The sequence below is a fragment of the Dreissena polymorpha genome, chromosome 8 (genome assembly GCF_020536995.1).
Source record: "Dreissena polymorpha isolate Duluth1 chromosome 8, UMN_Dpol_1.0, whole genome shotgun sequence".
In the NCBI taxonomy this organism is placed as follows: Eukaryota; Metazoa; Mollusca; class Bivalvia; order Myida; family Dreissenidae; genus Dreissena; species Dreissena polymorpha.
Window position 1 is genome coordinate 65,310,497 of NC_068362.1, and position 20,342 is coordinate 65,330,838.

The 20,342-nt window shown below is 33.9% G+C and overlaps 1 protein-coding gene across 23 annotated transcripts in view; it reads right to left on the reverse strand.

Moving 5' to 3' along the window:
* LOC127842803 (tripartite motif-containing protein 45-like) overlaps positions 1–20,342 on the reverse strand; it is a 203,529-nt gene that overhangs the window by 101,303 nt on the left and 81,884 nt on the right. For 15 of the 23 annotated variants that reach the window (XM_052372535.1, XM_052372536.1, XM_052372531.1 and 12 more), the window contains one exon: positions 12,268–12,285. The exons of 4 other annotated variants lie outside the window; for them this stretch is intronic. In XM_052372535.1, the coding sequence (XP_052228495.1) occupies positions 12,268–12,285 (18 nt within the window). Of the gene's footprint in view, positions 1–4,817; positions 4,836–12,267; positions 12,286–20,342 lie in introns of all 23 variants that reach the window. 4 more of the 23 variants (XM_052372530.1, XM_052372527.1, XM_052372540.1 and 1 more) reach the window with 1 other exon arrangement.

The following is a 20,342-nucleotide window of genomic DNA, read 5'->3' on the forward strand; positions in this document are numbered from 1 at the left end:
GTACGAGTATTTGGCTACACTGAGCTTTGTCGTGAGTTAGACATTGAGAAATTAAACACCGGTATCTGATCATTTTGCCGAGAGACAAGAGGGTCAATACTACTTATATTGATTAACCTGTTTTTGAACAGAATAGAGAAACTGTCAGGAAATTCATCTCAGATCACCTGCATCGTCAAGTCCCAGCTTAGCAGGTTACACTTTTTGTACTTAAGAGTTAGGATGTTTTGATTTAAGATCATGGAAATCTTGCCATTGAAGCTTACGTGCAAGACGAATTTCTAGCGGGAAGTCTCTATCTATAGAGTACCTTGTACCCTTTAATTTGTAAAAATACTCATTACGAGTTCAACGTCCGTAAGACCGAAAACAGATTGGCCTTGAATTATTTTGTTTGAATTTTCCGAATCGATGTGCTCTAACCATGTTCATATTGTCGCCATCAAGACTCAAACATTCACTCAATATTATACAGACTACGCTTAAGCTGTTTTCATTTTTCCTTTCACCAACACAAAAAAGCACATTTTGTTTCTATTTTTTGGCCTCACAATATATCGACCTATACGCTAATGTTTTTTTCAGACGTACATTTTGTGTATTTACAACGGTGTTGACTTCATTTAATTTCTTGTTGATATGTATGATGTTCTCAATTTTAGAGGCAAGTAGTTTTTGAGTATGACTAGTATCTGCGTTTATAGATTTCAGTCCATCATATATTAACGACAGTGATTTACTCAATGAGTTCATGTCTACAGCAATTGCCGGATATTTGCCTGTATTTCGCTTTCGCCCTTTTTCCATTTCCAGGCGACCTTCGTCGTGACTGTCATCAATTGCATACATGATCGTTGCCATAGTAGATCGAATGAAAGCAGTTTAACGGTAGTGATTTCAGATATTTTAATCCAGTATCATTGTACTGACTGCAACCGATATATTCCCGATAATAAGATGGGATTAGCTTGTACTTGCACAACTGATAATCGGTGCTCGGATTTCACGATGCTAAATTCACACAAAGAATTTTACAAATTGTACAAATGTATCACAGAAATTGCCAAATATCCTTCGATAACCCAGTAATATTGATATTAATCAAAGTACTGACAGTACTGGTGTGACGATGCTTTTGAAGAGAATGGATATAAAAGCATCAATTTAAGTTTATTTACATCACCACAATCGTGTATGTGGGTACGACAATTTTGGGTACGAACACATTATGCCAAATTTGGGAATGAACTAAAATTGGGTACGAAGAAAAATTGGGTGCGAAACAAAATGTTGGGTACGAAAACAAATTAGAGTACAAAAAGAAAATGGGTACGAACAATTTTGGGTACGAAAACAAATGTGGGTACGGGGAAGTAGTACTGGTGGGGAACTTCACCTATTCAACGAAACTAGGAGGCGGGTTAATCAAATCTAAAAATAACTGCATTGGGAGTTTTCCCAGCGTCCCAGCGTTTGAAGTGCCACATGGCAGTTTCGTGTCTGGTTCCTGTCCCGAATCTCTCGATAAATTTGAAAGAGGACGGTAACCAAGCCACCGTAACCTTTATCAATGATAATCAGCGAAGTATGCTGATTGAGAAAATTTAGCTGACTCAATCGGACTGGCTTGGTCTTTTACATAGGTCGCCATTGTGAATAATTTGTTCATGGCATGATAGCTTGAACGAGCTGCTTCGCTAAAGCAATATCGTCAAACATGCACTTATTTGTAAATATGTCCAGTTTTAACCACCTAGCTCACACAAACGTGACTTTACAGACACACCACATCCGTTTATATGTTCTCGCAGAAAGCAAACAATAAACTTCTTCGCAAGCTGTAACGCGTGTGAATATATAAAAATGGCCTCATGGTGTCTGTCAATTTCACAAACTTTGACATGTATTTTTAACATGTACTTACTATTTATCCGAACACTAACACAATACAAACGGCAATCGTATAAAATGTTAACACCATCGTTATATGTTAGCGTCGTGTAATCGTTTCCACATGAGTCCCTTTTCCAATCGTAAAATAAGATATTTGATGATGCCTTTATCTTCCAATCTTATCCATCGTTTGACCTAGACTTCTTCTGATAATTCGTGTAGTGGATAAATAACACGCAAATCACATTAGGCACATTTATAAAATTTAAGGAATAGTACTGCATATGTTAAGTGTAGATAAAGAAATTAAATTGCTGAAAATACATATAGAACTGAGAATATTTTCCAAAGACAAAATTGTTCAAATAAATTATTTATCTCACGTATCCCTCCGTGCGGTGCGTAAAGTTTGCAATATAAACGACAAGCTAAGATCACAATTCATATATTAAGCTTATGAACATCATGCTTGCTTTGGGACAAAAAAAAATAAACATGATCCGAGAAAATCATTCTAGGTTGAATTTTGGGCCAAAACTGATATCGACATCAAAAAGCTAATTACGAATATAGAGCTAGTGCGATCGTCTTGCTAACTCTGATATCAAAATTCAAACACGACCCACGAGTATCGAGCGAGGTTGAATGTCGAGCCAGAATTGCCATTTACTTTCAAAGAGAATCGCGCATATCGAGCTGGTAAAAGTGTTGTGCAAGGTCTTATAATAACGTTTAAACTTGAACCGCAAATACCGAGCTATGTTGAATTTGAATTTAGAGCCTTTAATAACATCCTCATTCAAATGCATATCGCGAATTTTACGCTTAGACTGTTTTCAATATTTAAACAAAAACGTAACAATCAAATAAGTTTTATTTCGATCCAGCGCTGACATCGACATTCAAATTTGAAACGCGAATATCGAGGTGTTACATATATCATGCTAGCTGTGATATCAAATTTTAAGTAAGATTCGCGAATAAGATCAATTTCGAGCATGCTTTGACATCAACATTCAAAGGTGATGAAAATATCAAACGATGAGGATATCGTGCGGGCTTTAAAATAAATATACAAAGCCAAACGTAAATAACATAATTTTGCATATATCAAGCTATATTGAAATCACGATTTTCTAGGCTTAATTGCAAACAAGCAAGAGCAATCGCTTTCAAAGGCGAACCGCGAATATCGAGCTGGTGAGATTTCGTTATTGCTCTAAGATTGAAATTCATTTGTCGACATAAACAAATAGGGCTTGACACATGAAATAAAGTTCTCCGTGGCTAAATCTGCATTGTTATTTAAGCCAAATTGTTTATAGTATATTTGTGCTATTTCCTTCAAATACAAGCAAACTATTGATTTATTGGCGACGAATTAATACCATGAGAAACTGGCGTTAAAGAACAGAAGAACCAGTATTGTGCTGTTAATTTACAAACACATACAAGAGTAGTCGTAGTTATACCATTACGCGCTGTTATGCACATTCACCGCATATATATCAAACGAATTATCTTGGCAATTCATATTGCTCATATCTTACAAAACTATTTCGAGATATTTGCTGTGTATAATTATGTTTCTCTCGGGCTGGTTCAGCTGAATTTCCAATGTTTGTGCATTGTTGTAGTTTTGATCAAATTCGTCTTCGTCAGTTTTAAATGAACATATGAAACCAGACTTTAGTTTAACAAAGCATTTCTCCCAAGATTTCTAGTTTTTCTTATACCTTCAGAAAATGTAAATAAAATAAACTGCCATATCATTGTTGAGAATGTGTGAAAATGCTTGAACGACGAATTCTTTCATGAAGCTGTTTAAATACAGTTTATTGTGATTTGTATTTGGTTATTCGTAACCGTACTTCACTCAACGGATTTTTATCCGTATCCTTGAATACAAAATGGTTAACCACATAAATATAACTAATCAGATTTCGATACGATAAACATGTGTGCTATGAACCTTATGTACTTACGGGAAATACGTATTATTTTTTTCCCACAAAAGGGAAACATGCGTTGTAAAACCCCGTTTTGCAATAAACCCGTTTTGCAATTAATTATTGCAAAACGGATTAGAGTGTATTATTGCAATTTGTCTTTTTACAACAATCCTTTTTGCAATAAATCCGTTTTGCAATACATTTATTGCAAAACAGGTTGGAGTATCTTATTGCGAAACGGGTTGGAGTGTCTTATTGCAATGTGAAAATTTTATAACAACCCGTTTTGCAATTAACCCGTTTTGCAATACAATCTTCACTGTATTAATTTATGCAAATGGATTGGACAAGCTAAAAGGGAGTTTCAAGTGTTGTATTTAATTAAATTGTATTAAAAAATTGCCAAAATTGTGAGTTCAGACTTAAAATTAAACTGCATTGAAGGTGATGAGTTTTGAGATTTAATACGATAAAACAACAGAATGTGTATCAAAAGTGACTTAAAACAATTTTGTACTCAAGTTAAGATAACGCAACATTGCAGTAATTAATGGGAAAAAACGTGTTGAAATGTATTATTTCAATGTGAATTTTTGTGTAACAACCCGTTTCGCAATAAAATCATTACATATATCTAATTGGTTCATAGTGATTTGAAACGCTATAAAGGAAGTTTTAAATGTCGTCTCTAACGTAAATATGATGAAAAAAGGTTTAATGTATATATGAAGTTATGTTCACCAATTTGGGAATTAAGTGAAGAATATCCAGAAGTGAATAATTTTATAGCAAAACGGGTTGCAATGTTTTATTGCAATGTGCATTTTTTATAACAACCCGTTTTTCACTAACCTCGTTTTGCAAACTGACATGGTTAAAAATTTGTTCAATGATTGAGAAAACACATTTCTTAAATGCAGAAGTAAATCATATGTATAGTACAATAATTATGTATAAGAGAGATCTACATACAATATAATTCACGTCTTTCTGAAATACAGAAATGATAATCAGTATTATTACTTATCAAGATATTGCAATACGAACGCATTTTAAGAAACAATTTATGTGCTAACAGAAATACCGAATTATTTTCCTCCAAAAAGGGAGTCAATAATTATCTGAGTGAGCGGCTGATCGAGTTAAACTAAGAAAAATGACTTTCTCAAGTTACTGTTTAATATATTTGTGCTATTAAATTTTCCTCAAATACAAGCAAATTTTTGATTTATTGGAAACAGGTTAATACAATGAGAACCTGGCGTTAAGGTATAGAAGGACCTGAATATTTACGAACACTACGGTTTCGTAGTTATAACGTTACCCATTTTCACGCATATGTGTCGCTAACAACTTTTCTAAGCGTTGAAATTATAGCATATCGGAAGAAATCGATAAACCACAAATGAGAGTTCATGTTTAATGCATAGCATGCATTAAAGTCTTGTCTTACTAAGACAGTTTTCTTTTTTAACATCAAAGTTACATTGATATTAACTTTCAAAAGCTTTCTCAATCAATTGTATGATAAAGAATAATAATTAAAACGGTTTGACACTCAAAAACCTAAATGCTGACTCTTCTTGAAAAAATAGAGTCAATTAAATGTAATTTCTTCATTGGTAAAACGTAATACATGCTAGTTTCAAAACAGACCGTCTATCAGTCACTGAGTAGGAAGAGACAACTGTTTACCTCTTAGTTACTTAAAGATATATTATGCTCATCTAACAGTATATACTATGTTTATAGGTGTCTATCGCAACCGTTGTTTATTGTTGGTGTTTTCACTTCATATACACTTATATTTGTTGATGCAGCATCAACCTACTAAAACAATATCCCGGAAAGAGAAAAAGTTTAAGTGCAGATTCGTTCATACCTATTCATACGACACACGAACAGTTCCGCTCGGCCTAGAGGACTGTACAGTCATGTAAAATATCGAATATGATAAAAAATATTAACAACTGGAAGCAAGATGAGTTGCAGATAATTGGTCAGTTTCCACATTTTAACTTACTCTTTTGACCTGTTAATTCTTTTCAGCTCAATTCAACAGTGAAAAATGCGCATAATATCACTTTCAGTTTTAATGAAGGTCTATCGTTTCGTTTTGGAAAGGGTGTTTAAATAACGACTTTACTTGGAAACGCACAGTTTATTAAATTTAATTACCGTCATTTGTTAAACGTTTAAACCCTGAGTTTATGGTATGGCTACTTTTTATGATGTAATGTTTAAGTGTTGTCCTTTATATTCTTTTTCAAATTACTCTTTAGCGACTACATATATAAATATTTATGCTTTTGCGATTATAAGATGACAGTCATCAAATTAAATGTGTATAATCAAAACGAAATAATAGTCAAAATACAGCTTTAGGTTTAATCTGGTTTTAAAAGTTTTATTTTTTTTATGTCACAGCCAGTTTTGTCGAGTTTTATTGATATCACACACTTTGTTGTTGGTGTGAAAAGATATTCGACATAAGAGAAAACACAAAAAAACGTAAACTACAAAAACAAAACTATTAATGACTATTCATATCTAGTTATCAAAAATAAACAGGTGGAGTTTATTCTCATTTCACTGGTAATCATAGAAACACATGTATTTACAGTCGTTTCTACGCCATTCGTGATTTGTTTTAATGGAATATAAGCTCGTAATTGTTTAATGATATCAATTTCATTTTAAGTAAACACCACAAAACAAGGTGTCAATATCCAAATGATGAAAGTGCATTGAATGCCCTTTTTAAATCATGGAATATTGATTCTGAACAAATATGTTTGAAGTAAAGCTTAACAATATTTACCACTTACTCAATAAGAAGTTTTTTTTATTTATCGTAAACATGTGTTTCCTGTTTTTGCATTCATCTTGGTTCGAAGTTTAATTATTTTAATACACACGAACATAATCCCCAGTTCATCGTTTGAGCGCTTAATCAAAGCTGCTGCACATTTATCAAATAATGTAACTATGCTATTTTATTGATTTGTTTGCAGAGTGAAATAAAAGGCGAACAATTGACATATTATTTGCAGCGCTTAAAGATGTAATTTTGCAACTAATGCATGAATATGTCCAATTAATGTGTAGACTCGTGGCTCGTATCCTTCTTAAACATACCATATTAAAGTTAAACATCATTCTGTTACACGGAAACACGTGTTTGCTAATTATCATAAATGTTATTTCATGTTACGGGCTCTTGTATATTGTCAATTACATAAAGTGGGTTTTTTGTAGCTGTTTTATCGAATCATCTTGACAAGATGTGTTGATGCCATAGATGGCCTAGCCGGAAGCGAAAAGAGTTAAACAACGTAGTGGAGCGACAGGACAAAACCTCCACAGCCTTCGGGATGACGATCTAAGCAGAGAAAACCAAACGGATGACCAGCAACACCGACGGCACCAGCATTGACACCAGGGTCTGTGACGAAAAACTAGAAACCGTCAACAACTTCAAATAACTTGGCGCAATTGTCGCGGATACAGGATTAATGCCTGAAATACTCGCCATACAACAACAGTAGCGCTCAAAACACTGATGACCGTCTGGAAGAGCACACACAAAGAAATCAGCTCAAAAGTCAGACAGATCCGCACCCTAGTCGTGTCCACATTTTTGTATTTCTGCGAGTCATGGGCACAATCTAGACAGGTGAACAGTCCAAGATGTTCAAATATAATATTTTATTATCCTGAAATTGTGATTAACATATTTTTATAAAAATAAAAATCAACTCCCTTTCTAAATTACAAAAAGCTTATTGAAGTATATTTTACCACGTTTGATACATTTATCGCATGACTCTCAGACCAATTACCTTTGGAATTCGTATCGTTCATTTCTTAGGAGACTTTTCAAACTCTCAGATTTAATACTTTCGATCAAATACATACTTGTAAATTTAAACTCGACAGTTACACAGACATTTTATAAACATTATTCCCCCCCCGCACTATTTCTTCATTTGCTTATAATAACATCCACATTAAATGAAACTGGAATTGAAAGCATTCACGATGTTAACAATACGTTCAACGACTGAGAAAACAAGTTTCTTAAATGGAGCAGTTCAAAATCATTACATATGTTTATTTAATTGTTCACTTGTTCATAAGTATGTATAATCAAGGGAGACAATAAACATCTGCATGAGGCTGATCGCGTTAAACGACCAGTATAGTGCTTTAGATTTATATACATATACCTGATGTTTCTTAGTTATACCATTACGCATAGTTTGTTGTCTTCACCTATCTTTAAGCGTATAAATTTAAGACAATCAAAATTAATCGATAATCCAAAAATAGTAATATACAAATATAATACATACTACAAATTGATATGTCCCAGCTACATTTTACAAAACAGTTCTAATCTGTGACCCCGTTTTCACATTCACTGCATTTATATATCAAATGAATGATCTTTCACATTTATATCGCTCGTATCTTGAAAAAGTATTTCAAAATGTTGGCCTTGCATAATAACGTTTTATTCCAGCTAGTGCAGATAATTTTCACCATAGGTGAATTACTGTAGTTTTGATCAAATATGATTATAAAACTTTCTTATAGTTTTATCAAATGGCATTTAAGCTCGTATATATTAGACTTATAGCAACTGTGTTCATGCCGCCAATACATACATATCCATATCCAGTCTCTAAAAATCCATTTCATAAAAAAACAGGGAATAATTGTCCAGAACAAATACTAATTTTCTTCTTGTATTAATTGCGGGGCTTCTCTGGAGCAGCGACGCAATTTGACCATTCAACGAGTCTTGGGCCTGAGTAGAACCTGTACTTGGTTCTTTTGGGGAAATCTAAAGAACGCTCATACAGTTTTGATCGAACCCGTGACCTCCCGATCGCTTGGCGAATACCATATCTACTACGCCACGGCGACCAATCTGATCGAAGTAAAGCCACACAATACTTTAAATATACTATCCAGCGTCGTAGCCACGCTGAGGCACACCGAGGCAGTTGTCTCGGCTAAAATTTGCAGAGCAATGTTGAGATAACAAGGAAAAAAAAATGTCAAAGAATAAAATCTATATAAGAAATTGATGCTATTTAATGAATTTTAGGCATTATGAGATTCACAAACAAAATGATAATGAATATGTCCCTGTGACGCGTCGGACTCTAAATCCATTGACCACTATTATATTGTCACTGCGTTGGTTCGAATCCCAGTAGGTCAGGGATTTTTTTCCAAATAACTTCCAGCAATGATCCTTTTTATATGTGCTTAAGATTGAAAACGCTTTTGACTTAAAGTATTAAAACTTGTTTTGGGGAAAAAAGGGCCCTATGTTGCTTTCAAGATCTAAATGGGAAAAATCTTCCATTAATTTGTTCAAGGTGAACTTGTCTGAACTACAACAGCAAGTTTGCGGAAGATGATTTGATGTTAACTCAAAAATAAAATTTATAAAACAAACTCATAAAATGTGGTTTAAATGGCTTTTAAAACGCACCAGAGACGTTCTAGGTATAAACAAATTTACGGGGGGGGGGGGACATGCCCCCGGACCTCCCTGGAATGACCTAATATACTGCCTCGGCTAAAATTTGGGTCTGGCTACGCCACTGCTATCGTTTACATTTATGCGATAAAAAAAATTCTTGTTTTCCTGTTCGTCTTTGATCGAAGATAAAATATTGCCAAACGATGGGTGTTTATATTTACGTATTATCTATCACACCAGTATCCATGTTAACGAAGTTGAATGGTGCTTCTTTCCTATTTAGGTATACATGAATACAATTGAAACCTTTTCGTAACAACTTACATATACTAACGTATGATTTTAAATCTGTTTATAGGTAATGTCAATTAACTTACCGACTTCTCATTTTTGGTTTGAAACAAAGAAATGCTATTTCGTATTATTATTTCTGAAAACTTTGCAAAAACGATATAATGTATTACACGATTACATTACGTTTTAGAATGCTTTTGATGCAACAACAAGTTTTGTCAAGTGTTGGTCATTGTTCACACAGTGTTGTTTTGTAAATGATTTATACCCTTATTGAAGACATTTTATCTAAAATAAAATACGCACAATTGAAAATGATTAAAACTATTATTTATGTTAAAGATATGTTATTTGTCTATCTTTCAACATAGTTGGAAACGCCTCGTGGATACGGAACTCGTGTATTTTTCTGTACGTGTTAAATTTGATCAATTAACAAAAGCAGCACACAGCCTATATATGTGTAATAGCTGTAATAACAAATAATATCGTCTGATTATTAGATATATAGTATTTATCAGATGGAATAAATGCAGTTTGCGATCACAAGACTTTGTTTTGGAGCCGACTGCGTCTTCACTGAACTAGCATGGCAATATTGATAATTGTCGCCGCTAGAGAGCTGTTCGTACTTTTTGTACGTTGCGAGCGATTAGCCTGGATATGCGAGGAGTTTAAAGTAGTACTTGTATTTGTATTTGGTTTGATGCTCTGCGCTCTGGGCTTGTTACGGCTGATGAATGCACTCGCTGGCGGGCGCCATCGCTACGTGTAAGTGACCTTGGTTTGTGCGCAGTAGAAGGCACAAGTTCATTTACTTGGTGTAACCTCGGTGACTGATAGGTATTAGTAGCTGCTTTAGATCAAGACGTAATCGGCAGGGATTGGGTACTTGGACGCTCATTAACCGAGGATGAAAGTGATAACTAACTATGAACTGCTGAAAACTGAAAGATACGAGTATTTGGCTACACTGAGCTATGTCGTGAGATAGACATTGAGAAGTTGAACACCTGTATCTGATCATTTTGCCGAGAGACAAGAGGGTCAATACTACTTATATTGATTAACCTGTTTTGCCCAGAATAGAGAACCAGTCTGGAAATTCATCTCGGATCACCTGCATCGTCAAGTACCAGCTTAGCAAGGTACACTATGTGTACTTTAGAGTTAGGATGTTTTGATTTAAGATCATGGAAATCTTGCCATAGAAGCTTATGTGCAAGACGAATTTCTAGCGGGAAGTCTCTATCTATAGAGTACCTTGTACCCTTTAATTTGTAGAAACAACTCATTACGAGTTCAACGTCCCCGTAAAGTACCGTAAACAGATTGGCCTTGAATTATTTTGTTTGAATTTTCCGAATCGATGTGCTCTAACCATGTTCATATTGTCGACATCAAGACTCTAACATTCACTCAATATTGTACAGACTACGCTAAAGCAGTTTTCATTTTTTGAAATTTTGGCTAGTGTTATAGAGAACACTGATGTTTTATTGGTTAACTTTATTTTACGAAATATTCGTTGATTTTAATTGTTTTGGGGACTGTAAGAAAATGTATGTTTCTTTCCATTATTATTTTCAATTAAGAATTTACGACGCCCTGAAATGTAAGCAATCTTAATTTTGGGTTAAACATAACACGATATTACATTTTACACTGATAACATATTTATTTTATTACAAATCCGTTTGGTATCATATAATGTTTTGTAAAAGCTTGTTTTGTTTAACGTTTATGCCTTCACAAACTATAAATTATGGTAATGATAGCGAGCATTCAGAGTAGTGATTCAGTAATAAATAAATTTCTATGGTAAAATGTTATTTGAGTAATGGTGGCTTGATACATGATCAAATAAGGGAATTGATAATCATCGCATGTGGTTAGAGTGTGACTATGATATTAATTACTGAAAACATCATTTTTAATGATAAATTATCATATTATTACGAAAAATAAACTTTTCTGGAAAAATAATCACTATCAAATATATAACCATTTGATAGTGAAACATTTATTTATCAGAAACGTATATTTTTCGTTATAAATTGATTATTTATCATTCCAAATTATGTTTTAACTAATTAATATCATAGCCACACGCTACCCACCTGTGATAGTCATTATTCCCTCTGAATCGAGTTGATTTGTTTCAGTAATACCTTGTTTGGGCGTTTTTGTCAGTTACTAACACTTTGTCGTCGTTTTCGTTTTGATGTTGTCAAGAAAATTTGTATAACCCTTTCATAGATATTAATATATTATATTAATATAATAAATAATATTATTTGATATACGCTACCTACATGCTAAAAACAAATAACCTTGTTATACACATTCATCGCATCAAACGAATTTATTTTACCAATCGTATCGTGCATAATCTCTAATCTATTTCAGAATGTTGCATTATACAAATTTAATCAAATAAGTCAGATTTAGTATATACTCTCCCATAATTAATGTATTTGGTGATAATTATATCTACCTTCAATGATTTAACAGTCTTTAAAATATAGACAATGAGTGCCATGAGTGAGAAAATACTTGTTTAATGGAACAGTTAAACCATTAAATAATGCCAATAAATCTTGGCGTAAGAAATATAGATATATTTACCGGTCTGGTTTCCAGCCACTGAAATATATAAGTCATGAACAACATTAATATACATATATATTTTTGTAATACGATACGCATAGTATATAAATTGTATGCGATTTTGTGAAATACTGAATTATGATTTTCTCGCAATTGGGAGTCAATACAAATCTGCTCAAGCGTTTCAACGATTTTATAATTCGCCAGCTTTTAATTATATTTCTTCTATATAACATTTTCTAAACAATATTCTTTTATTTGTGCGAAATAACTAAGCGGGTATCTGGCGTTCCGCTAAGGTAGGAGCAAAATTGTGCTGTATATTACAAACATGTTCGAGAAATGTTTTAGTCACCTTAACTTAACGCATATTTTACGTGTAGAAACCAATTATGTAAAGAATATATTGAACTTGACATCGACCTAACATTTCATTAGAACTTATTCAAATAAGTCAATGAATCAATATTAGCAATGCTTTCAAGGGGACATCAGTTTCTATAACGCAACATCTAGATAACGTTTAAAACTAATACGCCCATAGTTAGATGATAAACTAAAAATAGCAGACAGCTGTATTGTTATAATAACCAATTCGATGTCTGAAACTATTTTGGGAAAGCTAGTTTTATTGTACATTTTAACCAACCGAAGGTTTTGGTAATTTACGTACTAGGACCATGCTGTTTTAACTTGCCTGATATTTTAGAGCCGGTTTTCTTAATAAAGTAACTTTTTTTCTCATATTTTAGTGATAAAAGGAAACGTTTAAAAGCAAAATATTGTAACGAGCCGAGCGGTTCTTCTTTTTCTTTTTCTTATTTCAACGTGATAGCGGGCCTACTTTGGTGTCAAACCTACCCTTCTGTCATTAAGTTGTATTTAAACATTTTAAATAAAATGGACTCTGTTAAAATAAACTGAAGATAATAGCCTGAGTTATTTAATGACTCTCAAATAATAATTATAATAAACAACCAAATACAGTTCAACACATTTTTATTCTTAACTAACTTTTTATTCTTAACTAACATGCATCAAGAATACAACATCAATTTCTTCAACGATTTATCATAAATAATACAATTCTTAAAGTCACATGACAATGCTCAACTAGTCTCAATAAAATGTACGTTAAGATATCCCTCGCCTTAATCTTAAATCTTATTCAAAGCTCAATTGTATGCAAATATATTTATAGTGTAGCCATTTAACTTACTTTTAATTTAAAATGCTTACACATAATATTTCTCAGAGAAAAATCTATTAATGAGAATGTGCCTTTAATTTAAAAAAAAACCAGAGTCCCTGACTGTAAAAGAAACAGAGCTTATATACTCGGGCTCTGAGCAGGTCCGAGCCTTGCGCGGTCTTAACATTAATTCGAGCAATAACTCAACCGCGCACCATCCGCGCATCTTCCGAGCGTAACCGATCACCTCAAAATAAACAGAGTTACCGCCTAAAGTTTAAACAATAAAAACTTCATTAAAATGACTAGAAATGTTCTTTAAGTATAATAATAAGTTTGAGAACATATAAATGCACATGACTGTAATTATTTGATAAAAATCCAACCTCCGCATGATGAAGAAAATGTACTGCGCAAATGAAAGAATAAACCGTCTGCTGACAAGTTTGAGAGAGGTCGTCAATGTACGCTACCCATAATTCAACAAAAAGGTCAAAAGTCACTTCCTTTAAATATAAGAAATTACACTTGACATAAAGTTAAAATATAAAACATTGTCATAAAAACAAACGTGCACTCGTGACCCATTTAATTAACATGTAAATTATGGGGTCATGACATTATTATAAAATAAGACATACCCGTAGCCAGGGGGGGGGTCGTTGGGTGCGTTTGCACCCAATATTTTGTGACAAGGAAAAAATGCATTTTTGCCAGTAGTTTGTGGATATAGGGTCTTTATGAAGCCTTAATTGTTATATATTTCTGAAATTGGTTTAGAAAATCATAAGTAATTCGTTTAAAATAGTTAAAAAAAAGAAAAAAGTAACCAGTTATACCATTTTGATTTCTGTTAAGTATTGATACAGATTAGAGAAGAAGAAACAGTTTAGCAATACTATGCCTCATGTACTATACATAGTAGCAGACAAACAATTGTTTTGAAGATAAAAGTTAACACATTCTTTTTAATTTGCTTGATATATGAATGGTAGAATTTTAGAATAGTAAAATACACCAATTTTATAAAGATTCCAATAAATAATGATATTTTATACCGTTCTTATTGTTGATTTTATTATTAATTTGTTGTTGCATAAACATTTGTTGTTGCACGCACAAAGTGTTTGCGCGCAGGCTAGTGTCGGGTTTAACACGTATAAAATAATGAAATATAATGACTGATCAAAAAAGTGGTTATTGAAAAACGGTAGTAAGGAATACATGTATGTTGTATCATATTCATGTCGATCAGTCACTGAGTATGGTCGTTGTATCATATTCATGTCGATCAGTCACTGAGTATGGTCAATGAAAGTGAAATTTCATATAAAGACTCTCCATAACTTCAGTCTTTAAATAACGATAAAAAGTCACCAGAATGCAGGAATTTAGGTTTGATTTTCAAAATTTTCTAGGCGAAGGACCACCAAACCCCCGATTGTAGGAGGGGGAACCCTCTCCCGCACCTGCCTCCTTCGCCAATAAGTTGCTCAATAAAAATCGTTGATGGGAAAATTCGCAACCCCCCCCCCCTTTTCAAAACCCTGGCTACGGGCTTGTAAGAGAACTGTATTTGTTTTCAACTATCATTTGTGTTTACGGTATTAACATTAGTATGTTAATTTCTCTTTCGCTGACCTTTCAACCTGTCATTTATTATTTCCTATTAGAAAATAGTTCATTTGAAAATCCATGAGCAGATGGTATATTTGAAATGTACTTTCCTGGAAAGATATATTGTATTAAATACTAATTTGGTGTCAACGTTTTGTACCAACTGAATAGTTGAACAATGTATTTTCGTTAATGTTTTTAGTATATGCAATCAAAGTGAGGATTATGACGTTGAGCCTTCAGAGCATATTCAAATGAAGCAATGCAGGGTACAGTCAATTTAAGTAATGTCGTTATATTTGTTTTGCTCAATTTCATGCGAATCAACAAATTAAGGCATTACAAAGATATTTACAAACAGAGGCTATTTCTATAAAGCAAACGTAACTGAACAGCAATAGAAAATGTCGTCCGCTTGATTACACGAGTTCGGATATTTATTTGAGGTATTGAATTAGAGTTTAAAGTAGATATCTCATTTGTAGATTTTTCTTTGAACTGAGCAATAAATTGAATTCGATTTGGAATGTTAACGTTTTTAATGCTTAAATAAGTTTTATATTGAATTTTTCATAACAACAATTAGGATGTTAAAAACAATTAATAACCTTAAATCAATTAATATTTATCTATATTTCGACATAAAGAGACGTTGTGTGGCTTTTGCTGGCAGCTCGAATACTTATTTAGCACGTTGCCAGGGAAACATACATTTTTATACTGGTGGATATGGCAGTCTTGTGTTTGTTTTACTGTATTATCTAACAAAAGAAAAGCAAAACCTATATATGTTTAATATAACCATTGATATCGTCTGAATTTCAGTATTTATTTAATGGAATAAATACTGTTTACGATTACAAGTGATAAGATTCATTTGTTTTTGGAAACTTGTTTGATTGCAGCCATGATTTTTTTAACATAATTAAGAAAGTACGCACCTTCGGCAAACCTTATTCAAAAGTAAAATTGGCTTCACATTAAAAGGCAATATTTATTTTACAAAATACGACTAGTCAAGTTAGTGGCAAACCAAGTATTGTTTTATACTAATGGCTTGCTTGTTGTTTACGTTATCGTTTCCTATACTGCCTTTTAAGATTCGTAAGCCCGACTGTATGCACATATCAATAAACACATTTCAATTGTTATTGACACAATTGTCTTGTAAAAATCTAGGTAAAGCTATATCAATATCGTTATCATCGGTTAAATGTAAATAATCTAAATTAACATCGTTAGTGACAAAATCTGGCATAGCAGGTGTACGACTATTAAAATTACCACACAGGATTTATTGGTAACTAAATGAGACACTTTTAATTTTATCAATATAATCCAATATTCTATCGAATGTGTTTTTTTTCATATAGATTGCTTCTCGCACTGAATTCCGAAACATAAACCAATAAACAAATCATCTGATATCCCTACTTGATTTTTGTTAATCCATTTCCACAAAAGATCATCTCTGTCTAGAATGAAATTATATCATCAGTGACTAAATTATTTCTAAAATAAATCATAATTCCCAGTGAGCTTCCTTTGATATTTATAGTATTCTTTACTTGATAAAGCGCGCAATAGTCAAAACTGTCATTCTTGTAGTCAATGAAATCTTCCGATCATGTCTCTGTCAGCAGAACATAATCATTTTTATTGAATACTGCTTGTTATTCACTACTTTAAAGTTTATTTAAATGTTTAGTAATCAAACCCTGAACGTTAAGGAGCGAAACACGTAAGTTGATCTTCTCCTGCGTCCCCTATGCAACTGGGTATAAACTCTGAGCAAGCCAGCTAACATTTGGTGTTTGGACCTCTGTCAGAGAGACACTCGCCGGGTCCACAGAGGAAGCGGGTATCTTTGGACGTGGTACGTCACCAGACTTTGTTTTTGAAGCTGACTGCGTCTTCACTGAACTAGCATGGCCATGTTGATAATTGTCGCCGCTAGAGAGCTGTTCGTACTTTTTGTACGTTGCGAGCGATTAGCCTGGATATGCGAGGAGTTTAAAGTAGTTCTTGTATTTGTATTTGGTTTGATGCTCTGCGCTCTGGGCTTGTAACGGCTGATGAATGCACTCGCTGGCGGGCGCCATCGCTACGTGTTAGTGACCTTAGTTTGTGCGCAGTAGAAGGCATATGTTCATTGACATGGTGTGACCTCGGTGACTGATAGGTATTAGTAGCTGCTTTAGATCAAGACGTCATCGGCAGGGATTGGGTACTTGGACGCTCATTAACCGAGGATGATAGTGATAACTAACTGTGAACTGCTGAAAACTGAAATGTACGAGTGTTTGTCTACACTGAGCTTTGTCGTGAGTTAGACATTGAGAAATTAAACACCTGTATCTGATCATTTTGCAGAGAGACAAGTGGGTCAATACTACTATATTGATTAACCTGTTTTTGCCCAGAACAGAGAACCAGTCTGGAAATTCATCTCGGATCACCTGCATCGTCAAGTACCAGCTTAGCAGGGTACACTTTTTGTACTTTAGAGTTAGGATGTTTTGATTTAAGATCATGGAAATCTTGCCATAGAAGCTTACGTGCAAGACGAATTTCTAGCGGGAAGTCTCTATCTATAGAGTGCCTTGTACCCTTTAATTTGTAGAAACAACTCATAACGAGTTCAACGTCCGTAAAGTACCGAAAACAGATTGGCCTTGAATTATCTTGCTTGAATTTTCCGAATCGATGTGCTCTAACCATGTTCATATTGTCGCCATCAAGACTCTAACATTCACTCAATATTATAAAGACTACGCTTAAGCAGTTTTCATTTTTCCTTTCACCAACAAAACACATTTTGTTTCTATTTTTGAGTCTCACTATCTATCGACCTATACGCTAATATTTTTTCAGAAGTAGATCTACATTGTGTGTATTTACAACGGTATTGACTTCATTTAATTTCTTGGTGATATGTATGATGTTCTCAATTTTAGAGGCAAGTTGTTTTTGAGTATGACTAGAATCGGCGTTTATATATTTCGGTCCATCATATATTAACGACAGTGATTTACTCAATAAGTTCATGTCCACAACAATTGCCGGATATTTGCCTGTATTTCGCTTTCGCCTTTTTTCCATTTCCAGTCGACCTTCGTCGGGACTGTCATCAATGGCATACATGCTCGTTGCCATAGTAGATCGAATGAAAGCAGTTTAACGGTAGTGATTTCAGATGATTAAACCCAGTATCATTGTACCGTACTGAAACCGATATATTCCCGATAATTGGTTGAGATAAGCTTGTCCTAGCACAACTGATAATCGGTGCTCGGAATGCACAATGCTAAATTGTTCAAATGTATCACAGAAATTGTCAAATATCCTTCGATAACCCACACTGACAGTACTGGTGTGAATATGCCTTTGAAGGGGATGGATATAAAAGCATCAATTTAAGTTTATCTACATCACGTCATTTGTGTGTATAGTACGAAACCTTTGGGTACGAACAAATTTTGCCAAATTTGGGAATGAACAAAAATTGGGTACGAAAAAAAATTGGTGCGAAAACAATGTTTGGTACGAAAACAAACTAGGGAACGAAAAGGAAAATGGGTACGAAAAATTTTGAGTACGAAAAAAATGTGGGTACGGTGAAGTAGTACTGGTGGGAAACTTGACCCATTCAGCGAAACTGGGAGGCGGGTTACATTCTTGATCAAATGTAAAAATAAATACATTGGGAGTTTTCCCAGTGTCTCAGCGTTTGAAGTGCCACATGGCAGTTTCGGTTCTGGTTCCTGTCCCGAATCTCTCGATAAGTTTGAAAGAGGACCGTAACCAAGCCACCTTAACCTTTATCAATGATAATCAGCGAAGTATGCTGATTGAGAAAATTTAGCTGACTCAATCGGACTGGCTCGGTCTTTTACATAGGTCGCCATAATTGTGAATAATTTGTTCATGGTATAATAGCTTAGAAGAGCTGCTTCGCTGAAGCAGCATCGTCAAACATGCACTTATTTGTAAATATGTCCAGTTTTAACCACCTAGCTCACACAAACGTGACTTTACAGACACACCACATCACTTTATATGTTCTCGCAGAAAGCAAATAATAAACTTCTTTGCGAACTGTAACGTGTGTGAATATATAAAAATGGTCTCATGGTGTCTGTCAATTTCACAAACTCTGACATGTATTTTTAACTTGTACTTACTCTATATCCGAACACTAACACAATACAAACGGCAATCGTATTAAATGTTAACACCATCGTTATATGTTAGCGTCGTGTAATCGTTTCCACATGAGTCCATATCCCAATCGTAAAATAAGATATTTGGTGATGCCTTTATCTTCCAATCTTATCCATCGTTTTACCTAGACTTCTTCTGATAATTCGTTTACTGGGAAAATAACACGCAAATCACATTAGGCTCATTTATAGCATTTAAGGAATATTACTGCATTTGTTAAGTGTAGATAAAGAAATTAAATTGCTGAACATACATATAGAACTGAGATTTTTGTCCAAAGACAAAATTGTTGAAATACATTTTTTTATCTCACGTATCCCTCCGTGAGGTGCGTAAAGTTCGCAATATTAACGACAATCTAAGATCAACATTCGTATATTAAGCTTATGAACAACATGCTTGCTTTGGGACAAACAAAATAAACATGATCCGAGAAAATTACGTATTAGAGCTAGTGCGATCGTCTTGCTACCTCTGAAATCGAAATTCAAACACGAAACGCGAGTATCGAGCGAGGTTGAATGTCAAGCCAGCATTGCAATTTACTTTCAAAGAGAATCGCGCATATCGAGCTGGTAAAAGTGTTGTGCAAGGTCTTATAATAACGTTTAAACTTGAACCGCAAATACCGAGCTATAATTAATTTGAATTTAGAGCCTTCAATAACATCCTCATTCATATGCAAATCGCGAATATTGCGCTAAGACTGTTTTCAATATTTAAACAAAAACGTAACAATCATATAAGTTTATTTCGATCAAGCGCTGACATCGACATTCACATTTGAAACGCGAATATCGAGGTGGTACATATATCAATTTAAAGTAAGATTCGCGAATAAGATCAATTTCGAGCATGCTTTGACATCAACATTCAAAGGTGATGAAAATGTCAAACTGATGAGGATATCGTGCGGGCTTTGAAATAAATATACAAAGCCAAACGTAAATAACCGAGTTTTGCAGATATCAAGCTATATTGAAATCACGATTTTCTAGGCTTAAATGCAAGCAAGCAAGAACATCCACTTTCTAGGCTTAAATGCAAGCAAGCAAGAACA